This window comes from Condylostylus longicornis, unplaced genomic scaffold (genome assembly GCF_029603195.1).
Source record: "Condylostylus longicornis isolate FDR11 unplaced genomic scaffold, ASM2960319v2 ptg000030l, whole genome shotgun sequence".
Lineage (NCBI taxonomy): Eukaryota > Metazoa > Arthropoda > Insecta > Diptera > Dolichopodidae > Condylostylus > Condylostylus longicornis.
In genome coordinates, this window is record NW_026577999.1 from 7,633,821 (window position 1) to 7,657,061 (window position 23,241).

The window sequence follows — 23,241 nt, forward strand, 5'->3', positions numbered from 1 at the left end:
AACAAGTTTATTACTAACCTTATAACAAACCATATTTGTTGAAAAATAGTATGTTTCTTTGAATATTTAATAAAAATGTAATGATTGTGAAATTTTTGTAAACTTATAAAGTGCCTCTAATGTAAAATATAATGTAGATAACTTGAGTATGATAAAAAATACAATGTGTTCTTGCTGTAATGTAAATTACAATTTTTATTTAGTATTAATATAAACTTCTTAATCTAAGATTTTTAAGACACTTAAATTTTTTTTAAGACTTTATAAGGCATTAAATTTTACGGCCCCAACATAAAATACAATTGTATACATGTATGTATGTATATGTTTGATACAATTTACATAATAGTCAAGCATACAATTTATTTGTATAATAGAATATTCATTAATACCGCAGTCTATAAAATAAAGTTTTATAAATTTTTTATTACCTACACTTACTTATTCCTTTTCTTTATTTGGTTGTGGGATAAAAATAAGGAAAGATGTTGATTTAATTGCTTAAAGAATCTTGGTCAAGAATGGTTGTATACATAAAATATAAGAATAAGAAATCTTAAGTGAATTTAAAAATTTAATGGGGGTTTTTTTGTAAGAATCTCAAATAAAAAATTAATTTTAATAGCAAAATAAGACCTTAATTATTTAAGTGAAGTGTATATCCTTTTCAACTTTGTTGATTCTTTTTTTTTCTTAAATTTTTTTTGTTGTTCTTTTGGATTTTTGTAATACTGCAAGTATAGTGAATATTAGAAAATATTCTCAATTATTTTAAATTTTCTTTTATAAAATTTATTTTTTAGTTTATTACAATTTTTTCAATCGATACGTTATGCAATACTTGTAATATGGGATAAAATCTAGTCATAATTTTATAGAGGTCAAATTAAAATTGAATTTTTTGAACTTAGTATGTATAAAGAGCAAAATCTTTTTTAAGTATATCTGGAAAGAATATTGATTTTGTTAATAAAATTGATTTGAAAAAGATGAGGTTTAAATTCTTTATTTGTAAATTTGAAATAACTTTAAAAATTTAACAAATTATTGAAAAATTATGGGGAAGATTAATTTTTTCATGGAAAAATTTTTAAAATAACATTAGATAGGTGTGTAAAAATTACTCTAGTCATAATCAATTGAAAAATGTTTAATAATTACCATCGAGAGACTTTCCTGAATTCATTACAATGAAGATTTCTTTCCCACAATTTTGAGTTTAATAAAATTTTGCTCATATTCCAAAAATATAGACTAACAGGGAACGAACGGGTTATTTTAAACAAATAAAAATTAAATTTATTTGCTGCATTTTCCATTTTATTTTCGAAATTTATTTCGTTATTTATTTTCTACGTAATATTTAAAAAATTCTCCAAGAATATTTAAAATGAAAATTATAAATTGCAAATAACTAGTTTTCCTTTTATTTTTCATGAACTCTTTCTTACTCTTCAGCTACTTATAGAAGAAAAATCTTAATTATTTTATTCATTTTTTTTTTGAGTTAAATAATAAATATGCATAATGATCTAGAATAGAAGATTATTTTTGGCTCCAATTTAAAATTATATGACGTAATCTGCATAGTTAAGAACAAATTAATCAAAATAAAATTCATAATGGATGTAGTGAAATAAATTATAAATAAAAAAAAAATAATAAAAAGAAAAATTAAGTATGCAATATTTAAAATCAGTCAAGAAAAATAATTTACTTTGATTTTGCAGTAGAATATACATACGTACATTTATATTTAACCTTTACATATAGATAAAATTTATACTTTAATCAGGTCCAAGTACATTGATGTTAGAAATTATTATGGTTAACCCTTTCTATGGTTGTAATTTTGTTAATAAGAATATTAATATTAAAGTAAAATTTTCTAAGTAAATAAAAATATGTATGTGTATACAGAAATACATATGTATACGTGTTTATGTGAAAGCATCCAATTAAAAATTTTAAAAAGAGAAAAATCTTACAAAAGAGAAACTGTTTGTTAGCGGTTTGCCAATTAAAATCAACATTTTTTGTGATAAAACTAGTAATTCTATAAGAACCTGTGGCTTAATTAACAATAAATTTTGTGACTTCCAAAGTAATGTTGATAAATATTTGGGGAAAATATCATATTTAAATTATTTACAAATTAAGTGCATGAAAAACTTTCTTAACTTTTTATTGTAAATTTCATATATTCTGAATTTTATTGTTTTTCAATATTAATATTGTAAAATAAAATATGAAAATTTGCATACTTTTAGGATTCCGTATAATTTTAATGAAAAATTAGTTTATTCCAATTTGCTTGCAAAAAACTTAACTATGAATAAGAAATGAATTTCATAATTTCTTAAAGGATATAGGGAATAAATATAGAGTTTTTCTACTTTTCGTTCATCAATGCAATATTATAAAAATAATGGTGTAAAATAATGGAAGAAAAAAGTCGATTTTGCTTGTATTCAACTTCATTTATAGAAGAAGGAAAATTTATATTAAAAATTTTTCAATATTTCAAGCTACCCACTCAAAAATTTTCAATGTCAAAGAATATTTTTTGTCAAAAAATTTTATATCCTGATAATAATCACTAAAAGATCACAACACCACCCACATTCATTTCTGTATTGATTCTCAATAAATCATTTTAAAGGCTTAAAGATAATATCAAAAATTTTTAAATTTTTGTGGTTGGCATTTATTATAACCTATAACAATTGACAATATTGCATTGTATTTAAGGTTTACTATTCGAATATTGTAATTTTTTCCGATTTAATAATAATTTTAATGACTTGAATGCTTATAAATCAAATAGTTTAAGTGTAAAGCACTTAAACACCTACAAAGTAAAAATTTTTTTCTGAATGGTAAGCATCCACCTACCTAAAATTATTGATTTTTTTTTTCAAAAATCTTCACCCACTACAAATTGTAATTTACAATAATTGCTGCAAGCCAACTTATAAATCGTTTTATGATAATTTTAAAATACATTTTCTGTTTTATGCTGGCCACGGTCAAGACAAGTAATATTTTCATGTAAATTTTCAAAATATTTTAAATATATGTTGGGAACATTGTTGTACACTTCAATATTATATTTTTATAAATATTTAATATTAATACTTACGATTTTTTTTAGTACATGATCTGGTACATTCCTTGAACTGTTGCATATCGCATGTGCTGAAGAATGTGAAAATATAACGGGCGCTTTCGATGATGCTATAGCATCAAGCATTGTTGGAACCTGTAAATTAAGAAGTTAGATTTTTATATCAGATACGCTTAAATTTCTTTATATGACAATTTGGGATCGAATTTGAAAATTTTTTTCAAACATTGTACCATTACAATGCAATAAATTTTTTTTTTGTGATTTCTTACCGATACATGTGATAAATCGACAATCATTCCTAAACGATTCATTTCTGATACAACTAGCTGTAAATTGAAATAAAAACACAAAATTAAATTATTGTCAAATTTAATATTGTTAAAATAAGGAACCTATGACAACGTGTCATATGTATTTTGTCAAATAATATGTACTTACTGTGCCAAAGTGCGATAGTCCCCCAATATGAGGAACTTTTCCAGGTTCATCTACTTTGCAACAGTCTGCCCTGTAATAAAATAATATGAATTTCATTATAATTGTTATACTCGTATTTATGTATGCTATGCAATAATTTTAATTTTAAAAAATACTATGATAAAAACATAGAATTATTTTTATGCAGGATGGTCCGGTCGATTCGTTTGAGTTTTTTTGAAACAAACCCGTACGAGGGGAGGTGAGGGGGAGGGAGACACGAACATCTGGGAGTAGTTTTGAAGGTTAAAAAATCAGATTGAAAAAATTCTTTCTAACGCATATGAAGCTAAAGCAAAGTTGTGTTCTTTGTGAATTGATAGTCCTACATAATAGTATGCTGATAATTGGTGTTAAATTTACCGTTTTCAAGTACACAAAATTTTAAATTGAAAAACTGAAAATTTTTCAAAAACCGCTAATTATATCATCATTTTTAATACCATGTATACATAGTTATGACAAGGTTGATGTCCTTCAGATTGGTATACAATTCGTGAAGACAATTCGTGGATTTAACTTGGATATCAAATCAATCCTTCCAACACATTTAAATAGGAATAAAAATTATAAATTCAGATGAACACATACATTCATACACAATTTTATATTAATTTTATTATGTAGTTGCATGACAACTGAAGTTTTTAAATTACAATTTGTTCCGTTTTCCTATTTTTTTCTGATTTCCAAAATAATAAGTCTCATACAAACTTATTTGAATAAATATTGTACTAAAAGTGACATTCTCTCAACAGCACTGTATCTACATAGCAGTATTCCAAAGAAAAAAATATCTGCAATATTTACCAAAAAACTTTTATTTTTAAATTAATAAAATGACATAAAAACCAACACACACGTAAAAATATACATAAAGGGTAGTTACTACACAACAATTATGAAAAAAAAAATCTTATAGGAAAGGAGACCGAAACAGATTCATACTGGTAAAGAAGAATGAAAATGTTGGGTTCGATTTTCAAATAAAAAATTATTTTTCATACGAAATGAAAATGTTCCAATTTTTTTTTTATTTGCTTCTCTTTTAGCATATTTTGATTTTCAAATGTCAATAATATGTCGGATGTATGTATGTATACATTTAAACGAAATAATGTAGGACCTTCACGTACAATATCAGTCTATAAAAGATAACTTTTGATAGAAAGTTTCCTTAAATATTTACTGGAAAAACGACCGTATCTCATTCATAGCGTGTCTCATTTAAAAGAGAAGATCTTTGTTAATGCGATCATTCTTGTGTTATAAAGTACATCGGATTACCGATATGTTTGTTCGGAAATGTAGTAAGGATCTTATATTCATAACTTGCATCTGGTGCCATAAATATTAAATCTCAAAAAATTTTGTACAAAATTCACAAATTCAAATTAACTTCTAGGGGTCTATACATAATACAATAAAAGGTTTATGTGGCGATACATTGGTATTTTTTACAGAACCGATTTTTCAAATTTTATGCCAAGAGCAGAACTCGAAAATCTTAACAATTTGAAGTTTTATTGCATAGCCTAATATTTTATCATTTAATATTATAAATTCCTAAGTCCTAGAAAAATCTACTCGTTTAGAAGTAAATAAAATCAAAAATTCTCATCAAGTAAAAATTTCTCCGGAGGAGACATCTTGCATACACTTATGCTTTGTGTATATCCACATATATCGAAGTGCAGTAGATATATACATTAACTTTTATTACCTGTATGAAATTTTTACATATAGAAATAATTATAAGAAAATTGTAGTGAATACCCATATTATAATTTAAGGTACCTGTAACCTGACAATTGACATATTTTACCTTTACATCATATTCTATAGAAGATCGAATCATTTCAAAAACTGTTATATTTACTAATACTCGTATGCATTTCTTAACATTTAATTTGAATTTTGAATATGATAAAATAGGGTGACTGAAAAGATTGTATGTACGATATTAATTTGGATATTAAAGCATACACTATAGTAAAATGGTGACGAAAAGAAAGAGCATGGAAAAAATATATAATTTGAATTGAAAATTAGAAAGTATGCAGATGAATAAATATATATATATAATTATGTATATCATAGAAGTGTACTTGTAAATGTTTATGAAATTTCTGAAAATAATCTTTTCGAAATATTTCTGGTAATATTAATTTCGGATATTGCTGCTATAAACTACAAATTGTGTAAGAATAATTTTTAAAGAGTACACAAAATTTTGCAATCTACGAGTAATACTTACATGATATATACGTGTACATATTAATGTAGTATAGTATAAATGAAAAAAAGCATTAATCCTTGAGTATAGAGGGGTGAAAATTTTTGAAAGTTTCCGATTATCTATAATAATATGTGCATATAATTCCAAAATATATTTTCATTATTTAATTTGAATTTAATAGGAAAGGATAAACAAAAGGATTATTTTCCAATTTTTTATGTAATTTTAATTTTTTTGGGATTTATTCTTCTATAATTACCTACATATATACATTCAAAAATTAGAATTAGGTTAATAATTTGATTTGGCAAGTCTATTATTCTTCATTTCATTTTATGTTTCTATATAGGAAATCATTATATTTATGGTTTATTGTATGAGGATAATGACATTTGCTTCATTTAATGGTTTAAGTTAAAATTTCATTTTAGTTTGATTAGATTTAAATGGAATGATGATAGAAAAATTTTTACGAAAATGATATTTGCAAATATGAAGCTATTTGTCCAGTAGAATATGTAGTAGAATGCACAATATTTATTAAAAACAAAATTTATTAAAATTTGAACTAATTTAACAAGTAAGAATATTTTGTGCTATAAAATTGTGTAGAATTTTTATTGAATGTTACTACTATAATTATTTAATTTACATAAAAGAGTATTATTGTAATATTGTGGTAATATTATGCCATATATTCTATTATTTTCATGATTTTCTTTTAAATAAATTCTTAAAATTCATTCAACACTCTGTTGCAGCCATAAAACATATAAAATGAAACTATAGGAAGTATGCTAACAAGGAATTCATTGATAAATGATTTTCCTAATTAAATAATCAATTTCGAAAAGTATTCGAAATTTTAAAACTATCAATGGCAAGAAAAATAATTGTATTTTACTGTGAAACATAATGAAATATGCCTGCCACTACCATAGTAAATTACTATAACCGCATGCTAAATAATAATTATTAATAAAATATTTCATAAACAAATAATTTCATATGACATATTAATAATTATATAATATATCTAATATAGTTGTTCGATTTAATAAAAGACACACGTTAAAATTAATATAGAATTCATTGGCGTATAAAATATGGTTTTTATTATTTTTAACATTTTTTTCTATATTGAAATATTAAATTTAATATTTTGAAATAATATGCATTTTAAATATTATGCACATGTGTATATAATAATATAATATACATTTATGTTATATATACTGTTATAATATTATATTCTCTAGGATAATGTATTAAATTAAAATAATGTATTAAATTTAATTTATTTTACTTTATTATTCCCCCTAATTTATGATATTTTATTCAAAATGTTAAACATTATTACATGATAATTCAATAAATTACTCTAGGGAAATTAATATAATATTCACTCACAATATACTCAATATACACGTTTTTAATAATGTTATTATATCTACATGTCTACATAGTATTAAGTGTATTAGCATATAAATAAGTTTAAACATATAGACTCTTCATTAAATTTAAACATGTGTGTTGTATAACGAAATGCTATATTATGTTCAAGGATATTTTGTGAATTTTCCTGGTTTGTTTTTCTGTATTGTTTTTTCATATAAGAGTCCTACAAAATCAATGTGTAATAAGTTGAAAAAAATTAATAACTTAAATATTATATTGGTATTATTTATGTAAGAAAATTGTAAATTTTTTTTTTTAAAAGCAATAATAATAATTTACATTAAAAATATTAAATTTTATAAAAAAAAAATTATAAAGAATTTTCAATTTAATTTCTTTATTATTTATTAAATTTTTTTAAATTATTATTATTTTTAATATAATTTAAGATTATTCTCGGTGTAATTGAAATTTTTAAATGATATTTTTAATAAAATAAATGCTTCGATTTAAATTCTGTAAGAATTAAAAATTAAATTTATAAATCACATCTTTTTATTGTTAAGTGTGAGTACAATAGCCTTTAATTGCTAATGATCATTGATATTATTTTAGGGAATCAGATGAATTAAATAATTACGAGATATAGAGTACATGGGACTTGAAAATGACTAAAATACCTACATAAATATCAGAATAAATTGGAGTATCATATTTTATTTAAATCATTTGTATTTTTTGTCATTCTAAAATTAAAATATCAAATGAAAATTTAATAATTTTTAATGATACTTTTATTTTTAGATGTGAAAACGCTTCAAGGAAAGAGACTAATAATATTTACGCTTAATATAACAGTTATTATGACAGCATTTTATGGCGTGAATTTTTTCACATCTTCATATAATAAATATTTTTTTCTTGTGAAGAAACTGAGTTTGTATAATTTTATAGGTAAATACGTTCTGTATGTATGTATGTATATAGATACGTTCTGTTTTCTTGTTGGTTTCTTCTTATTCAATTCACAATTAATAATAATAATATTAAAGTTTTAATACTAAATAACTTATAGAAACTTAAGCTCAATAGTGATTTAGCTATTGAAATTTTAAAAAGATCACTATTGAGACTAGTCTCTAATCGTTTGAAAAGCGATTTCACTTAAACAAGAATTTTATAGTTATGCTGATCCTATATTAAATAAAGGTGATCACCAGCCATAAATTTTATTAATTATCAAAGTTAAGTAAGTAAGTAAGTAAGTAAGAGAGGTGGTTCCACCCGTACTTCCGCGCAAAACCCATGCACTAGGCCAACAGAAAATGGCCCATCGGCAACCCCCATGCGGTTCCGAGATGTCTCTGGCTAATCCCAAAAGCCGCGCAAGAGACATTTCGGAAAGATCCCCCAGGTCATCGTAAAAATAAGGCCCCAAGACACGCCTTCTCTTCCACATCAGAAACGGACAGGCACAGAGGTTTCAAGTTACGTGTCCAGTATATTATCAAAGTTAAATATTTCATTTATCACAAAGCTTTAACAAATTTATGATTTCTGAACGAGGACGGCATAATATTGAAATTTGGAATTGTTTCATTCATGAAAACGAACTTATTGAGTTTATCGGTATAGAGAATCCTGCAAACTAATTTGAGTTACTAACGCTGTCTTAATGGTAGAATGAATTTTTGCTCTTCATTTTAATCGCTCAACCAAACAAATGCATTTGCTTTACGATTTATATATTGTAAGTAGCATTCTTATTCTAAAAAATGCCTTTATAATGTACAATATTATCCTTAGAAGAAAAATTCAATCAGCAAATATTATGTTTTATAACTACATCTAGAAAGAAATACATAAAACAAAACAAAAATTTCTATAGAAAATTTTAATATTGCGGCTGGTTGTCTCCTACTAGATTGTTTTCTATTTTGCTTTAAGAAAAAAAAATACCCACAAAACAATAGAAAAGTTAAGAATTTTCATTCTCTATTTTGTTGAAATAACGAAAACAAAAGAGGAAAATTTTATTATGTGGATCCTTGACATCTTCGTGCATAAAATACCGCAATTAAAAATCATTAGGCATAAAATTTTTGTTACCTAAAATAGAATAAAATAAGTACTATTACACTATTATATTTTATATTATAAGTATTATATTACTTAAGGTTACCAGATGTTAAAATATTAAAAAAGGAAAATATTTGAGCACTATGAAAATGAATGTGTTCAATTATAGGCCAACTTTGAGTAATATCAACAACAAGCTAGAAAAAATTGTTATGGTACTTTTTTTTTTTCTAAAAATTCAATACAACTAAAAATGAATAGTATGACAAAATGCAAAATTTTTCTCTCAATATGACGCAAACACTTGATAATCATCATAAAATCTTTATTCCGACAAAAAATAATTCGAAATTTGGCCATACACATATTCCTGGTGTGACAATACCAAAAATTCAAAAATATTTTAACAGTCTTATATAACAGTTAGCTATTATTGTATTGAATCGTATAACAGTTTTCATTTATTATGCTATAACAATTTCACTATGGTAGCAATCTTAAATTATCATTTTTAAATCCTTTTTATATAATTTTGAAATAAGTGTTATTGTAATCCACTGTATATCTAATATGTATGTGTATATAGAATAAGTATAAAATAAAGAGAAGAATAAAAAATAAATTGTAAATTTGTATATTACAAATTAAATAATTAAAGTTTTGAAGTTCTCATCTTTAGAGCGAACAAAATATTTTGTATATTAAGTCATAAAATATATCATTATATATAGCTGTTGTTGTTATTATACAAATTTATTTTATGGCACCAAGTATCTGCTCTTATATTATATGTATATAGTTGTGTATAACAGTTGAACATATAAATTTAATATCACATAATATTTAAGTAAATTATAAGTTCTTTTGTATAATAATTTCGTGCCTGAAATCTTTTTTTTAACTCCCACTCGCATTTAAATTAAACTGAAGCCACAGCAAAGCAACATTGTATAATCAAAGTAAATAAAATGAAAAAAAAAAAAAAGAAAAACAACAGAATGTCACAATGAATGACATTTTCTATTATCTAAATATCTCGTTTATATTCTGTTCATTCTTTAAAATCTTATACTGTCTAGAGACTAATTTTTAGACCGGTAATGAAATAAAAGTGTTACTCGTGTTTAATAGTGTACATAGAGAAAGAAGTAAGAATATATTTTTTTTTTTGAATACATAATATAGATAGTGTCGTCTGTACAAGAATTGTACACAAATTATTAATAATTATTATTCATTGTATAGAATTTATTATACATTGTATTTGGCCATAAAAAAGTTTGTATATAATATATATAGCTCCTTGAAATTTTGCAAATATTTTAACTGTTTATAATTGTTATTTTTAATGATTAAAGTCAATTTTTTGTCCATGAGTTGTAAAAATATTTTTGTATAGAAATGTAAAGATTTATGTTTTATTGAGAGTAGTACCAGTTATAAGGTGGTATCTTTAATACGAATAATATGATCATGGTAGGTTTGTAAAAGTTGTTACACATACAAACCTAATTTATTACATAATTTAAACTGACGCAACTGTATATATTTGGATAAAAATTGTTTATTAATAAAATATATGTGTAGTTCATATAGTGACGCTACAATGAAGCTGAATAATAAAGTTAGGTGAAACTGATGGATTGTAATGTAGCAATTTTGCCTTCAGCATGTGAAAAAAACTGCTTTTAAAAACAATCTAGTTATTTACTCCTTTATGAAAATTACTTTCATTCATACACAACCTCATTTCAAAAATTGCATATCTCTAGGATAAACATTATTAGGAGGATTGACATAATCGAGGGTTAACATAATGCTCGAATTTAAGGGTTAATTGCCCTTTTAAGAAAAAAAAAAATACATATTTTAATGGCACGGAAATTACCGTTAGCATCCTGTATTTATAGAAATTTGGGAAAACTTGCAGTTTCCGAAATATACGGTCCCAAAAATTGTAATTTAAGAAATTCCCAGAGACGAAAACCTGAGAGGGAGTGGTGGTTGGAAGAAATTTTCTTTCAACAGAACGAACTATTTATTAGTACCTAAGAACTTTTAAAATTTCAGACTTCTACAACCTGACGTCTAGAAGAAAAACAATGTCAAAAATTTGGAAAAACGGATTTTAGATAACGGTAAATTGTAACACAAAATATATTTATATGAAATTACATATGTAATTTCTATCTCCAAGGGTGTAGAAATTTTGTAAATGGACGAACGAACAGTTTGCCTAGACTTTTCAAAATTTTTTTATTATTAATTTCATAAAATGCCCATTGAAAATTAATTCGACAATTTATTTATTGCAGTTAGTATCTGAGTGAGCAATTGTAATCACTTGTAGCCGAAATCGAACACAAACAATGAATAAATCTTCTTGGATATTTAAATTTGATTTTGTTGATTAAAAATATTGAGATTTTCATATCTTGTATAAGATTTTGAAATATTAAATTCAATGTACTAAAATATTTTAGTTTCTATATAAGACTTTTTCTAAAAGTTTTCCAAAGAGTTGGTTTTCCTTTATTTTGAAATTTTAATTGAAAAACCCCTTTTAAAAATTAATTCGTAAAAACAAAAATTTTTTTTTGACAAGGATTCGACATAACTGCTTAATTTATTAGAAAAATTCCACCCCTTCGTATTATAAATTATATTATATGAGAATATTTAGAGGTATGTGCTGGCAAGTGCTCTTTCTCTCTACCTCTTTTTAAGTCAATACAAGTCAACTTGATGTTTTCTATTTTTTTTTTGTTCTTAATTAAAATTTTCCAGCTTCATTAATTTTATTTAATAAATTTTAATAATAGAATGTGTTTATGTATAATAGTAGCACTTTGTATATTCCAAAATTTTCTTATATAAACTTTAAATAATTTTCTCAAAAAGAATAAACGAAATCGTGGTGCTGTGTGTTAGAGTTTTATTTTCATAAGGGTATTTTATGTTGGCAATGACATATTTTTTGGGTGAAAAGCAAAATAGAATAACAATATAAGGGAAAATTCATATTATTATGCATAACTGTACTATATTATTCGGTCTAGTGAAAACTTATAACCTCTGCATTGAGAAATGAATTTTTTATGAATCTGAAGTATGCGAGAAATAGAGTGTTTGTATACAGCATTCACATCACTTTGAATTATAATATATTTTACCTGTTTTTACATATAACATGTAGTATAATAGATTTGATGGGAAAAACATGAAAATTTGCTTGAAAATTTTTTACTATGTTATTAAGGTTTCCCCGTTTTTATAAATGTATACTTTATCTTGTAACTGTGTTTACGTAAATACAAAAGATATTCTAATTTTACTATTGTTATAAGTAAAATTAACAAGGATTCGTTTTTTTTTGTTTTATTTTCTCCTGAAGACCAGAATATTATTAGGGGCATTCTATTTACAATAGAAAATTTATAGTACACGTAATAGTTATATATAAATATATATACATTATGTATGACATTTTACTAAAGGGTATTCATTATAAAATAATAAAATAATTTTGGTTTCTATTCAAGGATTGTTTTGTTATTATAACAACAAAAGAAAACCCTTTAAAAAATGAAACAAAATCCTTGAGATTTTTCATGAGACATGCATTTAATTGTTTAATTGCAACAATAAATTAATTTAATGAGTAATTTAAAATTTTTAAGTAAAATTTTGTTTACCCTTAACTATACTTGTGTATTGTTGTCGTGTATAGAATTATGAAATATTTTCCGTATAAGACTTCAATAAGGAAGAAAATGTTGGATAGTATATTTTGCTAATAAAAATTTTCATAAAAATCCAAAATATTATTGTTCAACTCTATTTTGACACAAAATATGGAAATTCGAGCATTATTACTTTAGCATTTTAATTTATGTACGTGATAATAAAATATAATTAGCAGTTTCTTACCCATACTCTTACCCATACATCGTTTATATTTTAATTTAGTTTTCATATGGACCATCGGTCTAATATTAAATTATTATTTGTTTACCTTTTACATTTTTGTTTCTATATGGTATTTTACCAGAAATCCTTATTGGACAATAAATTAATAATTGAATTGGCAATAAATTATATATTTATCTAAATTGCTTATGTAAATATCATACAGATACATACATTGCAACATTAAATTTATGTAATTCCAGGATATTATTAATATTTATATAGAATATTCAGAAACATAAAATTTCTGTATATAATCTTATTATTATATAGAATAAAAATCGATTTTTTTGTTATTGACCTAGCCAATATTTTAATTGTTATCATGTTAATTATAATTAAGATTAGACGAATATTTATGATATGGAAATTTTTATTTTCTTAAAAGAAACTGTACATAATTTATGGACATACAATTTAAAGTTTCTATATAAAATAAAAGTAAATTTTGTGAAGAAAATTATTTTAAATTAAGATAAAATAAATATTTTAAGGTTTAATGGGTTTTGAGTTATTGAAATTTTTATTTATTAGAAATTTATAATTTTAATTGTAAGTGTATATTAATCAAGTAAATATTTATGAACTAACAATAAATTTGCAACAATAAATTAACAAAAATTTTAACTATCTAGTATGAAAGCGTTATTATTGATGTTAAATGCAAAATTGAAAAAATCTGTGCTATAAATGCAGGGTTTATTCAAAATCTAAATATTGTATTTTGCAAAGTTTATTATATAATGTATAACAGTTAACTTATTAATATTAATAATTATAGCTGTAATTTTTCGATTTCAATGAATTTCATTATTTTATTAACTGAACACTTGAAAATAACTTCTAATTTACAGAAATAAAAAATTATTTTCTTTTAAGGTTCTATTCCGTTTAGCTTGAAATAAGACAATAATAAAAATTTATAAAAATATGAGCTTTATATGATTGTTGTTTTCAAAAATAATTCAAAAGACTATAATAAAATAAAATTTTTCGTATAAATCCCGTAATCCTATAATAAGCCGGCAAAGCATTGATGATCGGTTTTATTCAATAAATTTTACCTATACACAGAAATTGCTTCTCTTGAATTCTCTTGTGACCAATTATAATTTTGAGTGTGTATATCAGTTTGTTTAAAATATAATAGTGATTTATTTATGATGCGGTAACAATATTTTAAAATTAATATTAAAATTTTGATTGTTTGACTAAATTGTTGAATTATATTGAAAATGAAAAAAAAATTAATTTAGTTTCACTGAAATTTCTTTGAGTTTAGTTAACATTGTCTGTCACACCACTAAAATTACGGTACTAAATAATTAAAATTAAATATAATCCAACTTCTTATTCGCAGCTTTTGGATTCTGCCTTTATAGTGAAAATATTTGAAAAATATTTTGGAGAAATTGGGGTTAGCAGATTTTTTTCAAAGAAAAATTTGAAAAATTAAAACTCAATTTCAAGTAAAATCTTTCGATTGATAATAAAATAAAATTTTACTTTTAAATTACTAAAAAAATTCTAATAGAACACCATTCATAAATTTAATACCTTCTTGAATAGAAAATTTTTTATACTACTTAAATAACTCATATACCACAAATTTTAAATTGCAATATTAATTTTCTTAATTGTTGTTTTATTCGACACTATAAAGAACATGATTTCAAAAAAAAAATTTTGCAACACAGATAATTTCTGTTAACAAAGTGTTAAATATTATTTTCTAGCTATCACTATTGTAACTGCTTAATCATTATTAACCCACCAGGTAAATAACCGTATATTCAACATATAGGTACTCATTTTATTCGAAATAATGCTTGTGTATTATAATGTGTGTACAAAAGAAATGATTAAGCAGAAAAATTTTTTTTTGAATTTTCCTTTTTTATAATTTTGTATATTTGGACGTCAAAAAGGATATTATTATGTCCAATATTAACAAAAAAAAAAGGTATATTAAAATATTTTTGCTTTTTTGAATACATCAAGATTTTTTTTTGTTAAAAAAGGATGAACTGAATCTTTCAACCAAATGATAATGTAATGAAAATGTTGTATATATGTGAATATTTTCAATGTATAACAAAATGTAAAATCATAGTATTATGTGGGTAGGATACTGACATATTTATTAGTATATTGCTGAACTCTTTAAAATTTAAAGTGAAAAAATTATAATAAATTAGAACTTGTATAACTACTTGCTCACTTTCATAAAGGTTTTGTAGTAAAAATTACCATAAATTTTATATTTAAATGATGAGAATTGAAAATAATATTGCCTATATAACTGAGAATTGCTGCTGGAAAAAAAAATTTGTACAATTTCAAAGAATTTAATAATCTATTTTAAATTGAGAAAGTTGCAACATACAATTTATAGGTTTTTAATTGCAACTTTTGAAAATATTTTAAATTTTAAGAATTTTTTTTTATTTTTACCATATTTTATGCTTACGAAATATTTTTACAGCTTTTAATAAGTTCATGTTACAGAATAGGAGACTCTTAGATTTTGCAGAAAATCTGGTTAAATTTTTGTTGAATCTGGACTGGTTCTATAATAATGAAATTAATTCTGTATGGAAGCCAGTTCTGTTTTTAAAAAAAATTCAATAGAACCTAAATACCGGTAAATATAAATAATCCGGTTCACAACAAAATTCACTAAGTTTTTCTCACAAAAATCAACCTAAAAAATGATTATTAATTTTAATTTAATTCAAAGTAATAATTTTCAATTCACACCAATTTCTGAATATTTTTCTAAAATTTTTTAAATTTTAAATTCAATTAAGTGCGTAATTAACAAAAGTATACAATCTATTGTTGTTTATTAAAATAAAATTACACTCTTGATATTTATTAAAATTTAATTAATTGAAATTTTCCGAAATTAAATTTACCAAGAGTGCCTATATATTGAAGAGTAAAATGAGCTTCAATGAAAATAAGATTAAGATATTTAAATGATTTTATATCTAAGAGCAACAATTAACAAGCGTGATCAGTATATGATTGATTGATAATAATTGTTATACTCTTCGTACTCCAAGTTTCAAGGGTCTAAATGTAAAATTTTCAAATATAACTACTATAAAATTTCCATTTAAAAAGTACTATACTATAACTGTTATTTCAATTCCATTTTGTTTCCATTTTCTTTTCATTCTCATTAAGGGAGAGAAAAAAAAAACAATAAAATTATTGTTTTATTGCACTACTTGAAATATTTTCTTCTCTATATAAAAAATGATTTTCTTCGTAATGGAAAATTTTCGTTAAGATGTATACAAATATACATTTGTATAACAATCAATATTACATAATATGGTCACTGTATATGTGTCTGCATGTGTACATGTATGTACACATACCTTAACATATTATTTTTTTCAGTCGAATTAAAGAAGAAAAAAAATGAAAATGAAAGAAATAAAAGTAAAATTGTAACTGTTAAAGTTCAGTTAAGTTAACGACCAGAACAAATCTTCAACATAAATTCATTTTGCATTTAGAGCAGAAATTTGATCAAATATAGAAAAAGGATAATAATATGGTGAAATTAAAAAATAGATATGTATGTATGTATTATGAACAAAATAATAATATTATTATTTAAAAAATAAAATAATAAAAAAATAATATTGCTTTTAAATCGAAAAATATAATCAAGAAGAAGGCAAGAATTAAAAGAAACAAATGACGTACCTATAGGTGATTAGGAAAATAGGGTTCAGGTGGGGTGCAATATGAAACTTTGAACAGAGGGAAAAAGTTCTTGCTTTTTTATAATAAATAAATCGGGTATAATTTTGCAAAAAAACCAATAAGGATGTAGTTTTTTTTTAATGTGGTGAAGCTTATAATATAAAGTAAAAGTTAAAATCCTAACCAAAGATTTATTAAAAATACAAGTTTATCAACTTGAACTACATTTTTTTTAATATAGAAGGGCCATTTCATCAAGTAAATTCTTGGTTTCTGTATAAGAACGAATAAAGTATGAATTCGACTTTCACAAAAAAAAAAAATTGAAACAAATACAAAGAAAATTGGTATTTTTAGATAAATTTTTTGGATATATTCAGAATTGTTAAGCCAAAGATTCTTAATTTGGATCTAAAAAACAATACATTTCTTAATCTTTAATCGTTGAGGTTAAAAATATTTTCCCTCGACTTTTAATGGAGAGAATTTGTATTACTTAATTATGCAAAAATACCCAACCCAATGGGCTAAACAGAATAATTAGATTTCTAGAACTTTAAAATTTATAACAGTTAAATTATTTTATATGTATCTAGGTGTTAATTCGTTTATTATTTTATAGTGCAATACGCACTGACAATTAATTTTATTTCAACTAACCTGTGCATATTTTATAACCCACATATGTTTATATGTTCATTTATGTATAAGCACATTGTATTCAAACTATATATGTACACTTTTCATTACACAGTTTCAAACTATATTATTACATACTTTTAATCTTACTAACACCTGTGGTATTATTTACTATATTACGAGTATACAGCTAATAATATCACAGGTGCTATATAGAATTTCCATGTTAAACATCACATAAAATATAAAATATATTGGTATATCTGTGTGTAATAAAGTATATATATCATAACGATTAACACACAACGAATTAAAAGATTAACTTTTAATATAATCACGAAATTCAAAAGAAACTTTTATAAGTTTTATTACAAAAATGTCAAAAAATTTGGATTAAATGATATTAAAAATGAAAGAACAAACCCACAGAATAACAAATTTTTTTCGCAACATTTTACAAGATCACACATAAATTGTGTATATTTTCAAGATTTTTGGTTTAACAAGTAAGTACGCTTAGAAAATTTATGAAATGATAACAATTTTATATTTAGCGTAACTAAAATATTAGTAAAAGTTTTATAAAATGTTTACTTACCAAGGTGTATTGCACGTATGAGTTAATGTTAAATATCGAGCACCTAATTGATAAAACATTCTTAATACACTTAAACTTGTCCCTATAGCATGTCCACCTTCTACACCAATTAGGCTGGCAATTTTTCCTTCTTTGTGCGTTTCTTCTATTCCTATATATTATATAAATATCAAAAATTTGTTTGAATTATTAGGGGCACAGTTCTATGGTTGTGAAAACAAAAATGAATTTACCTGATGCACTTGTCACCAGTGACATATGTTTTGGATATTGACTCACTAAACGGCGAATTAAATCTATTTGTTCTAAAGTTAATTGAACTGCATCTAAATGCTGTGATGAACATGGCGCATAAGCTGACCAAAACTGTAATAAAATTAAATAAAATTATTTTATAATTTAATTTTCTTTTATATTTATCAAAATTTGTTAAATATTTTTTTATATTAAGGTATGATATAAGACTTATTTTCATTATGAACAAAATTTTATATATATTAGATTAAGAAGGATTAATTCAATAAACATAAGTTCCTTTTAGTCCAGTTCAACTCAAAAGCTTACATTAACATACTCACAATTGAAAAATTATTTTAAATCTGTCCCAAAAATTCAATAAGTTCTTGGTTCACAAAACAGTCATTTAAGTGAATCCATTGATGTTATCATTCATGAGGTTAACAAAAGTGAATTTCATATGAATATATTCAACCTTTTGTTTTGTTTTTAATTTGTCAAATTTAATAACATTGTTTTTCTTCCCACAACTCAAGTGTTTTAGCAATTATTTTTTCTTTAAATTATCTTACAATTTTCGTAAATTTATCAAGAATAGCACCTCATACACAATATCGTATCAAAGGGTTTAATATTTGCAAAATGTTAATAAATTTGTGAACAAACACCATAATATAATTCAAGTGAATATCACAGGGTGAGTCGCGACCCAGCAATTTTTGTATTGTGTATGCTTGTATAACAATACTTAATCCTTAGCTGCGTTCATTTCATTTAGAATTTGCATATATAGCTTGTATAGTCTAATTTAAATATATGTAATTGTTAAGTTGAAACTACGAGTTTGCTTTCACTCTTAAATTTAAAAATGAAAACAAATAACTAGAGATTTTAAAGCCAAGAAGCAATTATAAATTAAATTAAAAATTAAATAATTTTTTTAAGGTAAACTTTGAATGAAAAGCAAGCAAAAATAAAATAGCTGCTAAGGAGAAAATAATTTTTACAGTAGAACAGTCCCCATCAAGTCTCCCATAGTTTTTATTAAAGAGCAAAAGAGAAAACATTTTTTCTTACCTATAAAAAATAAAAATATTTACATATTAAGTGAAGGTGTATAAAATATGACATTTTATTTTCAGCAAAATCAAAAAAAAAAATTTAATTATTAAAGAGAAAAAAACAAGATTTGCGAACAAAAGAATTGCTTATTGTGTTTCGTCCATGCATTAAATGTGACATTCATACTTTGCACTCTTTTTTTTTGTGTACAGAGACAACAAAATATTTAATAGGTAGTAAACCGTTTAAACGAAAACAAAAATGAGTTCTTTTCAAAAAAAAAAAAAAAACTTATATAGTTGGAAAACATTTTACTCCATGAATATAAAATGCTGTCGTTATTCAACAAAAAATAAAATGAAAAAAAATTTAAAACGTACATAATTTGTTTGCGTTGACGAACACGCAGTAGGAAGCAACCATTCATTTTGTTGTGATTTTTCGCATTAATGAATATTTTTGTTGCCCTTCATTCAATTTTATTCTCTTTATTTAAAAATTTATCCTTTTTATATACGCACATATTTATTATCAAGTTTTGTGTATCCAACAGTCCAAAAGAAAGACCTTTTGCACAAAATTAAAGAAAAATAACCCCTCCAAAAATGTCAATGAATTCTCACAATATTTATTACACGAAGAAACGCGATCGGAACTGAAAAGATGTGGTAAAATTTTCATTATTGAATCAGAATAGAAATGATGGCATAGGTTTCCGTGCACATTCAAAATACAATTGTTAATATTAAAAATATAAGAAGCGGATATGGCTAAATATTTAAGAGAATGTCAAAAACTTCGGGTCACCACAACCGTCGGCCAATTTCGTACATTCTTTTCTTGTTTTTTTTTTTTTCAAAAGTGATAAAAAAAAGTGTTATAGGAGTGTTGAGGGCTAATGTTATTAGCAACATAGCTGTTTGAAACGTATTTTTGCATTACTTATTAAACAACTTAAATACTTCTCGGAATGAAGCGCTCAAAGAAGTTGAAATCGAGTGCGGTAAACCTTCCATTTTTGAAATTAAAATTAAATTGCCCCTTTTCTTTTAACATACTTTCATTTTCTCATTACGAGTACTTTAAATAAATGTCCACTTCTTTTGATTTTTAATAGTATATAAGAATGTATATGAATATAACGAATATATTAAGTATAATAATATCTTGATATTGCGGTCACTATTGTATCCTTTTCGAAGAATTCATTACAGTTATTCAAATATTTAAAAGTGTACAGAGTAAAAACATATAAAAAAAATCTTCATTTGATAATGCGGGAGGAAACGTTTCGTACAATTTAATTCTTTTTTTTCCATTTTCGTATAACATTATAAAATTAAATGAAAAGAAAAGAAAGAAAACAAAACATGGTTCCTCCTCAAATTAAAAAAAAAAAAAATTCACTTGTTTGGCAACATATTTTTCAGGAAAAATTGTGACAATTTTTTGTTCCCCATTTTTTATTATTATTTTAAAACGGAAAAACATTTCTTATTTCGCTTATTTCTTTTTATCATGCTTATGTAAATTAGCTTATATTGTAAGTGATATTTTTCACACTTTTCGTTTATAATCACCTGTAATATAGAAATTGTTTGTAATTCAATATAATAATGTGGAAAATGAAGAAAATTACTTGTTTTCTTCCATAATTTAATGGAGAAAATAATTTCATTCGTTTGATGTGGTGAATTTTTTCTCTTGTGCGAAATTTTGCAAGCTAATGTCATTATTCGTTTATGGTATTTATATTGCTTCCTTCAAGTTGTGAATAAATGTGTATGTGAATCTCATCACGGTTTTTTTTTTCTATATCTTGCAGGATACACAACAAATTTTCAATCTGAAGAGTATGAAGGTACATTCAATTAAATCATAAAAGAAGAGGAAGAATATTGGAATGATTTCTGCATTCTAGATTTAAAACTACGAACTTTTATTATGGAAACGTGTGTAAGATCTATAAAATATATATATAGACATTTTACAACATTTCTCGCACTACAATATCATTTAATCGTAATTGATCCGATTATTCACATGTATAATACCAAAATTTTCTTTTTTCTATATTTTCAGATTTTAACATTTTTATTACAATATACGACGGTATGCACGAAATTTATTTTCTTTATTCTCGGAAAATGTATTTGCAGTTTGCACAATCAAATGAAAAAAACACAACTATTTTCTCTTACTTTTCTTTTTTGTTTTTGTTTTGCTTTTGATTGTTGTATTCAATATAGAGTTTTTGTTGCCTCTCAATGTTATTATTTTGTATCCTTTTTTACGTTATAAATGGAAAATTTTAATGTGAATTATATGCAAATTAGACTATTCTATTATCTACATAAAATGTATACAATATATTTTATGTAAACGCGAGTAAATATACAAAGGGTTCAATGTAATTACATAAAAGAATAATCATTACTATATCGTATATTGTATAATCATTATCAATATTATTATTGCTGTTAGTTTACTCGTGTTAGAAATTAAGAGTTCATTTCATTGTATATTTGCATTACAAAAATATATTCGTATTTTAATTCTAAAAATATAGTATAGAATAAATTGTTAAGTATACTGTGGTAGTATTTTTTAGAAATTATCTCGTAACAAGCACTTTTGAAATTAGTTAATTAGGTTATATAGTTTACAATTGAGATAGTGAGAATTATTTAAACAAATCATAATTTTATGATTATAAAATGTTGGAATACTATTAAATTTTTTGATATTTTAACTTTTATCAGTTTGTTATTGTTGTTGTACAATATTAAATTGGTTTATAAAAATTGCTTATGTTTAAAAAATTTAAATGCATAGAGTTAAAGTTTGCTTTTTTGTTTATGGTCAATTTGGTACACAATATCGTAAAAATTGATTAAATATAATTAAGGGTTTATATATTCGGTATTAAATTATTTAATAAATAGGGGGTATAACAGTAATAGGAGGTATAAGAGAGAGATTGAAAACGTGTCAATTTTAGTGCAGCTAATATAAGAAATTTACGTTACGTTTAATTTTTGGTATTCTTGTTAGCTATAAAAATAATAAATTAACGATTAAAATGTTGTTAAAAGCATTAACAAGCTTAAAAAATTTAATTTGTTGTAGTTGTTGGTTAGATAGAGAAAGCGGCCGCCCAAATGTTGCCACCCAGCGCTGGGTCAGCAGAAGACCTATCGACATCCCTCCACAGAACGCCCATCTACCCAAATCCATTCAAATCTCTTGAAAAAGCTCAGCAGATCACCCACAGGCGCCCCCGAGAACTCTTCCAATCTGTTTAACCGATATTCTCTCAAAAAGTGTTCTCTCCCCCGCGTTAGCGCGGGGAATTCATATAGCACGTGATACACATCCCCCGCCACCCCGATGTCTTGACACCATCGACAAATATCCGATGAAATGCTCCGTTTCTTAGCTATATAGTTCCCAATAAACAGCTTCCCGTCAAAATACCTACTGCAATACTGAGATCCGCCCTGCTCAAAGCCAGCAGTTCTCTCGTTTTTGCATCGCTTCTTTCCGCCAACGGGGCCTTTGTCGCTGCACAAATCCGCCTGACATACCAAAGCAAGTTTCCTTTCCACATTTTTTTCCACATTTCCTTCTAGTTTCTACATTTATAGTGTTCTTCAAATCCCCTAAGGACAGATGGTGCGACCTGTCCAT

General features: G+C 24.2%; 1 protein-coding gene across 1 annotated transcript in view; it reads right to left on the reverse strand.

Annotated features, from left to right (window-relative positions):
• LOC129607955 (dipeptidase 1) overlaps nt 1-23,241 on the reverse strand; it is a 117,303-nt gene that overhangs the window by 40,093 nt on the left and 53,969 nt on the right. Inside the window, exons 3-7 of the mRNA XM_055519231.1 lie at nt 18,486-18,618; nt 18,253-18,403; nt 3,569-3,638; nt 3,400-3,456; nt 3,143-3,262 (exon numbers count right to left, since the gene is read on the reverse strand). Coding sequence (XP_055375206.1) covers nt 3,143-3,262; nt 3,400-3,456; nt 3,569-3,638; nt 18,253-18,403; nt 18,486-18,618 — 531 coding nt within the window. The remainder of the gene's footprint in view (nt 1-3,142; nt 3,263-3,399; nt 3,457-3,568; nt 3,639-18,252; nt 18,404-18,485; nt 18,619-23,241) is intronic.